The sequence below is a fragment of the Pelobates fuscus genome, chromosome 7 (genome assembly GCF_036172605.1).
Source record: "Pelobates fuscus isolate aPelFus1 chromosome 7, aPelFus1.pri, whole genome shotgun sequence".
Classification (NCBI taxonomy): Eukaryota; Metazoa; Chordata; class Amphibia; order Anura; family Pelobatidae; genus Pelobates; species Pelobates fuscus.
Genome location: NC_086323.1, coordinates 152,018,866 through 152,028,528, shown reverse-complemented (window position 1 = coordinate 152,028,528; position 9,663 = coordinate 152,018,866). Strand labels below are relative to the sequence as shown.

General features: G+C 43.6%; 1 protein-coding gene across 1 annotated transcript in view; it reads left to right on the top strand.

The window, feature by feature from the left end:
* The first annotated feature begins 7,871 nt into the window (after positions 1–7,871).
* SLC25A26 (solute carrier family 25 member 26) overlaps positions 7,872–9,663 on the top strand; it is a 131,002-nt gene continuing 129,210 nt past the window's right edge. Inside the window, exon 1 of the mRNA XM_063427542.1 lies at positions 7,872–7,968. Within this exon, the coding sequence (XP_063283612.1) occupies positions 7,936–7,968 (33 nt within the window). The 5' untranslated portion in view covers positions 7,872–7,935. The remainder of the gene's footprint in view (positions 7,969–9,663) is intronic.

The following is a 9,663-nucleotide window of genomic DNA, read 5'->3' as shown; positions in this document are numbered from 1 at the left end:
CCAGGCACACCTAAGGTGTCTTCTAAAAGTCAGTCTTTTTATTTGGAACAAGAAAGTGGTCTCCAAATAAATAAAACTGGCTTTTAGAAGACACCGTAGGTGTGCCTGGATATTTATTTTCTTCCATGGAATTGGATCAGTGCCAGAACAAACGAATAGAGGGCCCTAGTGCAAGTATTTCTTTGGGCCCACCTATCACAAGAGTGGCCACAGTGTCGTACAACTCAATCAATGCTTTGTCAGCTGGGGATCTACCATTTGTCCATCCTTGCAGGGTTGTATTTAGCACTGAGCAGAGTTTGTGTGTTTGAATGTGAGCATGTTTGTGTATGGACTATAACGAACCATTTCGCTCACCAGAGGTTAAAAACCGTTTAGGCGATGCACAGGCAGCTACTGTCAGCACCAATCTCCCGAACTGCAAACTACACGAATCCTACAACTCCCGAACAGGAAACAAACGAACCCGGGAAACAGCCGAACAGGAAAAGCATACAATCAGCTTACACTCCTGGCAATCGGCATACAATCCAAATCCCCCAATAACGAGACGACACTTCATTTTGAGGGTTAAGCAGAATCTGACTGTACTGGCACATACAACCTCTTTTATTCCCAATCCACAAAACATAGTACAGCCCACAGGGTTTTACAGGACAACCAATCAATCCGTACAATACACACAGACACTCCCACACAAAATACTCCCCTCTGCCTGTGATATGATTACTGAACACAATGGGTAATCTCATTATCACAGGCTGAGGAATACAGTTTATTAAAACATATCACAGGGACCCCAAAACATGCAATAACCCCATATAAATATATATATATTTAAATCCTCAGAACCCGGGGATCTGGGTGAACCACATATCCATACCCAGATCTGTTCAGTAGTTTGGAAGATACAGTTTAATGCAGATTCCGCAGAACATATACAGATTATATAAAAAATAATTACTGTATAATGTGTCCCCTGTTGTATAGTTTAAAACTACTGCACGATGTCTTTGTGCACCAAATACCGGCGAGATGGCACCGTGTAGAAAAGTCACAACAGTGTCTGTGAGTTAAAATGGCCGCCATCCATTGTTCTCACCATGTGCTTCTAATACATGAAATGGTGGCCACCCAGTAACTCCACAGTATGTCCCCAGATGGTTCTTAAAGGGCCAGTAGCAGCATAATACAATACAACATGCCCAAATCAGTTCCTAGAAGGGCAATACATCCCAGGGCCATAGTCGCAGGGCAAGAGGCTGGCAAGCAGTCCTCTCCAGGCACAAGTGGCGGGGCTGGTTCCGCCACATGGACTATGTTGGTTTGTAGTGTTGGCGTTTAAATGCAAGCATGCATTTGTGTAGTGAAGTGTGTTTTTTGAATGGAGTGGTGTGTTTATATATACAGACGTGTGTTTGTATGTAGTGTTGATATTTGACTGCAGGGGTATATTTGTGTGTAGTGTTGGCGAGATTCTGACATGTATGCACGTATACACACACTGACAAAGCCAGATACACAGACACACTGCTAAACACTAAAACACATACAGAAACACATACACATACTGATACACAGACACACATGTACAGACATGTAGATAAATCAAGACCATCAAGTTCAACCTTGAAACACATTCTTTTATGTTGCTGATCCAAAAGAAGGCAAAAAAAAAACAAAAAAAAAATTGTAGCCATTTCCAATTACACCACAAAAAGGGAAAACAATTCTTCTTGACTTGATGATGATAATCTGATTTCTAATTGGATGTTTTGCTATAACTTCTGACACCAAGTTGTTTTGCTGTATCTGGGATATAATGAATCACACCAATATGAATAAAATAGATTTTATTACATAAATCATTAAATATTGTCAAAGAATATATCGTTAACATTATTATAGAATATATCAATAGTATTATTAACCCCTTAAGGACTGAGCCAGTTGTACAAAAAAAAGTAAACAGAAACTTGAATTTGCGCTATATGTCTGTTCAGGCGTAATTCATCTCTTTTATATTAAATGCACCCACACTTATTATATATCATTTTGTTCAGGAGAAACTGGACGTTCATGTCACATCAAATATTTTTATATTAAACATAATTTAATATGAATAAAATGTAAAAAAAAAAATAAGATTTTTTTTTTACATTTTTTTAGTTCTGCGTGGCATTTTAACTGTGAATGTTACAATACTGTTAGCTGTTACTGCAATAAAATAAAATATTTGTATTCAGTGAAGTCTCATGAGAAAAATAGCACCCCCCAAGTACAGGTTTTATAAAAAAGTTATAGAGTCAAATTAATTTTTTTTCGTTTATATATTGAAATTTGCCAGCCTGGTTATGTTGCCTGGTTATGTTGCCTTTGAGACTGTATGGTAGCCCAGGAATGAAAATTAACCCCATGATTAGTATACAATTTGCAAAAGTAGACAACCCAAGGTATTACAAATGGGGTATGTCCAGTCTTTTTTAGTAGCCACTTAGTAACAAACACTGGTCAAAGTTAGCATTCTAATTTGTATGTGTGTGAGAAATGCAAAAAACAGATTTGAACACTAAATTTGGCCAGTGTTTGTGACTAAGTGGCTACTAAAAAAGACTGAACATACCCCATTTGCAATACCTTGGTTTATTATATAACAAATATATTGTCAGTGAAAGTGCCGTTTGTGTGTGAAAAATGCAAAAAACTGCACTTTCACAGAAAATATCATTCTTGTGATAGGTTTTACGGTTTTGAAACACTAATATTTGTGTTCGTTTTCAACCTGCACTGTGAATGTTTACATGGTGTGTTCAATAAAAACATGGCAACATTTCATTCTTTGTGTGTTATTAGTTTAAGCAGACTGTGATTGTCTATTGTTGTGACTTAGATGATGATTAGATCACGTTTTTATGACCAATTTGTGCAGAAATCCATATCATTCCAAAGGGTTCACATACTTTTTCTTGCAACTGTATATATGTATTTATTACATAATTTTAAATGTATTTTGATGTAAATATATATGTATATTAATATCAAAATACAGTTAGAGCGAATGTAAACAGGTTTATAATTTTTTAAAATTTTCTTATTTTCAATTTTCTTATTGATTATATGTATATATATATATATATAACACGTCATTGTAAGTGTGTTTTAATATTAATATATAATTATATATATTAAAATACACTTAGAATAATAGTTTGTGTGTGCATGTGTATATAAAAGTACTTAAAGGGACACTCCAGGCACCCAGACCACTTCTGCTCATTGGAGTGGTCTGGGTGCCAACTCCCACTACCCTTAACCCTGCAAGTGTAATTATTGCAGTTTTTCATAAACTGCAATAATTACCTTGCAGGGTTAACTCCACCTCTAGTGGCTGTCTATTAGACAGCCACTAGAGGTCACTTCCTGGTTTCTAGCACAGGAAACCTGTGCTAGAGCATCGCTGGACGTCCTCACGCTGTGTGAGGACCTCCAGCGTCGCTCAAAACCCCATAGGAAAGCATTGAAATGATTTTTCAATGCTTTCCTATGGGGAGACGTAATGCGCATGCGCGGCATTTCCGCGCATGCGCATTAGGTCTCCTCGGCCGGTGGGCGAGATTAGTCTCGCCCACCGGCCGACGTAATCACAAGGAGGAGCGTCGCGGAGGCGGAGACAGCGGCGAGGGACATCGCCGCTGTCCCAGGTAAGTCACTGAAGGGGTTTTCACCCCTTCAGTAACCAGGGATTGGGGGGTGGGAGGGAGAGGGACCCTCCAGTGCCAGAAAAACGGATTGTTTTTCTGGCACTGGAGTTTCCCTTTAACTTTTACTAACTTTTTTACAGGCAGCAGGGGGACAGCCTGCTCCCCCTGCTGGCACTGCATGAGCCGGCTATGTGATCGCAAGGACCCCGTAATCACATGGCCCTGGAGGGCCAGATCGTGCAGAAGGGGGTTGCCTGGACTCCCAGACAGCCCCCTGGATCGCGACCGCCGACATGGGATTGGCGGGACCCGGTAAATCCCTATGGACGGTGGGGACATTCTCCCATTATCATTTAGGGCCCCCAACAGCTGCCAATGGGTGGGAGCTGGCAATAGGTTCCACCCAGGGGTCAAGTCCTAGGGAAAAAAGTGTGGGAACTCACCCAAGATTCCGCCTCCTTCCCCCCCCCCCCCTTAAAAAAATTGCACTCCTATGCATATAGTGCAGTGCAGGGTGTGTATAATGAATGTAGTGTGTTTGTAGTGAATGCAGAGTATGGATAATGAATGTAGTGTGTTTGTAGTGAGTGCAATGTGTATAATGAATGAAGTGTGTTTGTAGTGAGTGCAGTGTGTATAATAAATTTAGTGTGTTTGTAGTGAGTGCAGAGTGTGTATAATGAATGTAGTGTGTTTGTTGTGAGTGCAGTGTGTGTATAATGAATGTAGTGTGTTTATTGTGAGTGCAGTGTGTGTATAATGAATGTAGTGTGTTTGTAGTAAGTGTAGAGTGTGTATAATGAATGTAGTGTGTTTGTAGTAAGTGCGGATTGTGTATAATAAATGTAGTGTGTTTGTGGTGAGAGCAGAGTATGTATAATGAAGTGTTTGTAGTGAGTGCAGTGTGTATAATAAATGTAGTGTGTTTGTAGTGAGTGCAGAATGTGTATAATGAATGTAGTGTGTGTGTAGTGAGTGCAGTGTGTATAATGAATATAGTGTGTAGTCAGTGCAAAGTGTGTATAGTGAATGTAGTGTGTTTGTAGTGAGTGCAGTGTGTATAATGAATGTAGTGTGTTTGTAGTGAGTGCAGAGTGTGTATAATGAATGTAGTGTGTTTGTAGTGAGTGCAGAGTGTGTATAATGAATGTAGTGTATTTGTAGTGAGTGCAGATTGTGTATAATGAATGCAGTGTATGTAGTGTGTTTGTAGTGAATGCAGTGTATGTAGTGTGTTTGTAGTGAATGCAGAGTGTGTATAGTGAATGCAGTGTGTAGTGAGTGCAGAGTGTGTATAATGAATGCAGAGTCTATATAATGAATGCAGAGTGTGTATAGTGAATGTAGTGTGTTTGTAGTGAGTGCAGAGTGTGTATAATGAATGCAGTGTGTATAATGAATGCAGTGTATGTAGTGTGTGTGTAGTGAATGCAGAGTGTGTATAATGAATGCAGAGTGTGTATAGTGAATGTAGTGTGTGTAGTGAGTGCAGTGTGTACAGTGAATTTAGTGTGTTTGTAATGAGTGCAGAGTGTGTATAATGAATGTAGTGTGTGTGTAGTGAGTGCAGATTGTGTATAATGAATGCAGTGTGTGTGCTGGATTATGTGTGTGTGTGTGTGTGTGTGTGTGCTGGATGATTGTGTGTGTGGGTGCTGGATGATTGTGTGTGTGGGTGCTGGATGATTGTGTGTGTGTGTGCTGGATGATGTGTGTGTGTGCTGGATGATGTGTGTGTGTGCTGGATTATGTATGTGTGTGTGTGCTGGATTATGTGTGTGTGCTGGATTATGTGTGTGTGCGCTGGATGATGTGTGTGTGTGTGCTGGATGATGTGTGTGTGTGCTGGATTATGTGTGTGTGTGCTGGATTATGTGTGTGTGCTGGATGATGTGTGTGTGTGTACTGGATTATGTGTGTGTGTGTGTGTACTGGATTATGTGTGTGTGTACTGGATTATGTGTGTGTGTGTGTGTGTGCTGGATGATGTGTGTGTGTGTGTACTGGATTATGTGTGTGTGTGTACTGGATTATGTGTGTGTGTACTGGATTATGTGTGTGTGTGTGCTGGATTATGTGTGTGTGTGTGCTGGATTATGTGTGTGTATGTGTACTGGATTATGTGTGTGTGTGTGCTGGATTATGTGTGTGTGTGTACTGGATTATGTGTGTGTGTGCTGGATTATGTGTGTGTGTGCGCTGGATTATGTGTGTGTGTGTGCTGGATTATGTGTGTGTGTGTGCTGGATTATGTGTGTGTGTGTGTACTGGATTATTTGTGTGTGTGTACTGGATTATGTGTGTGTGTGTGCTGGATTATGTGTGTGTGTGTACTGGATTATGTGTGTGTGTGCTGGATTATGCGTGTGTGTGCTGGATTATGTGTGTGTGTGCTGGATTATGTGTGTGTGTGTGCTGGATGATGGGGGGGATGCATTTGCTTTTTAACTTGTATGTGTTTTTTTTTTTTTTACTTTACTCCCCCCTCCCTGCTTCTTACCTTGTCAGGGAGGGGGGAGATCGCCTGGTGGTCCGGTGGAGGCTAGCAGCCGCTGCACACAGGGGCCATCACACGCGGCGTTCTTCTCCAGCTCTCTCAGCTTCAACTCTCGCGAGACTCGCCTGTGCGGAGCGTTGCCATGGTAACCCGTGGCAACGCTCTTACAGCTGCGGGTCTCGCGAGAGTTGAAGCTGAGAGAGCTGGAGAAGAACGCCGCGTGTGATGGCCCCTGTGTGCAGTTAGCAGGGCAGGTCCTGCAGGATTGGGAACGGCGTTCCTGCTTTGGAAAAAGTGCAGGAACGCCGTTCCCATGCGTTCCTGCAGGACTCGAGCCCTGGTTCCACCCCCCCGTTATTCAGGGGCCACTACCCGCCACCAATGGGTAAGGGCTGGGGTGTACACTAGGTTCCCTGTTCAGATGCCCACACTCACGGACAAGGACACTATGTAAACCCCAGTTAATTATTTTGATGTGTCCCACCATGAGGGGCCTATTCCAGGTCTCCCCTGATTGGATTAGTGACTGGGCACACACAGAGCATAGCCACTGGCTGCTCACTCCTTAGTAGATATGTCCCTAATCTGTGGGTAGGGCAGATGGGAGAATTGAACCTCCCAATGTTACTAATACTAAGTGTTTTACTTATTAGTAAAGTTGTCTGAAAGACCACTATTAAGAAAAGGGTTTTTAGTAATAATGTTCTTTCAGCTGTTTAGTGTTTAGCATCCTAATACTTGCGGGGTTGCTATTTTTGGAACCCTTAAATATTATAGTTTCACAAGGGTACCAATTTAGAGAGTTATCTACTAAACGGCAGGAGCACCATTGCCGTGAAAGTGTGTACATGGTCTGCAACAATCTCTAAGTAGGTGGTACGTGTCAAAGTAATATTCAAATGAATGACAGAACCCAATGTTTTCCAGAAAAAAATTGCTCTGAGCATAACACTGCTTCCCCCAGCCTGCCTTCTTCCTGTGGTGCATCCTGCTGCCATTTCTTCCCCCAGGTAAACGACCGACAAGCACCTGGCCAGCCACCAGATCTGAAAGAAAATGTGATTCATCGAACCGGGCAACTTTCTTCCATTGCTCCATAGTCCGGTTCTGACAAGTCTACACTGATCAGTGTATTAAAAGCAAATGCTATTCATGTGCAATTTGAAACAGGCAGTAAGTGTTGGGCCTGGTTAGAAAGGGAGGTGACGTGGATATATTCACAAATGAATATACAGCTTGGCTAGTGTGAGTGCAGGGTTTCATTCTGTATGTTTATATTATGGCTGGGCTTGTTTCCTGAACCAAGGCTGGCGCTGGGCAGCGTGAAATTATTGTAGGCCTGTACCATCATAGGGCTGGCTTGGGATAGTGGGATTTGTGGTGAAGGTGGTATAATTCTGTTTTCCGCTGTTTAATGAATAAATACAGAGCTTTAGAGAGCTGCAATGTTTATGCTGAGATTCGATCCCCGCTCAGTCTGACAGTTTTCTCATTAGACATGGCAGCTCACTGACAGCATGCTGCTCTGTATAGTCACATGACCAGTAGTGGGCGTGGTTTCCCGGCGAGCCAAGCAGCCTGTTCCCTGGGTTAAACGCTCTCTCTCTCTCCGCTGTCAGCCTGCCCTGGGAATGGGGTCAGTTGTCCCGCTGTCGGGGTCACCCTGTGTTAAATATTTTCAAACCTTGAGAGCAGTGACAGGAGTAGAGGGTCCATGAGTTTGTACTGGTGTCAGCCATGGAGCGTAGGGACTATCTGTCATCCCTGATGGTGAGTCCCATTCACAGCGTGTCATGATCTGGAACACTGACACACACACAGAGCATGGAACACTGACACACACACACACACACACACACACACACACACACACACACACACACACACACACACACACACACACACACACACACACACACACACACACACACACACACACACACACACACACACACACACACCATGGAACACTGACACACACACACACACACACACCATGGAACACTGACACACACACACACACACACACACACCATGGAACACTGACACACACACACACACACACACACACCATGGAACACTGACACACACACACACACACACACACCATGGAACACTGACACACACACACACACACACACACCATGGAACACTGACACACACACACACACACACACCATGGAACACTGACACACACACACACACACACACCATGGAACACTGACACACACACACACACACACACACACACACCATGGAACACTGACACACACACACACACACACACACACCATGGAACACTGACACACACACACACACACACACACACCATGGAACACTGACACACACACACACACACACACACCATGGAACACTGACACACACACACACACACACCATGGAACACTGACACACACACACACACACACACACACACCATGGAACACTGACACACACACACACACACACCATGGAACACTGACACACACACACACACACACACACACACCATGGAACACTGACACACACACACACACACACCATGGAACACTGACACACACACACACACACACACCATGGAACACTGACACACACACACACACACACACACACCATGGAACACTGACACACACACACACACCATGGAACACTGACACACACACACACACACACACACCATGGAACACTGACACACACACACACACACACCATGGAACACTGACACACACACACACACACACCATGGAACACTGACACACACACACACACACACACACACACCATGGAACACTGACACACACACACACACACAGACACACACACCATGGAACACTGACACACACACACACACACCATGGAACACTGACACACACACACACACACACACCATGGAACACTGACACACACACACACACACACACACACCATGGAACACTGACACACACACACACACACACACACCATGGAACACTGACACACACACACACACACACACACACACACACCATGGAACACTGACACACACACACACACACACACACCATGGAACACTGACACACACACACACACACACACACACACACACCATGGAACACTGACACACACACACACACACACACACACACCATGGAACACTGACACACACACACACACACACACACACACCATGGAACACTGACACACACACACACACACACACACACACACACCATGGAACACTGACACACACACACACACACACACACACACACCATGGAACACTGACACACACACACACACACACACACACACCATGGAACACTGACACACACACACACACACCATGGAACACTGACACACACACACACACACCATGGAACACTGACACACACACACACACACACACACACCATGGAACACTGACACACACACACACACCATGGAACACTGACACACACACACACACACCATGGAACACTGACACAC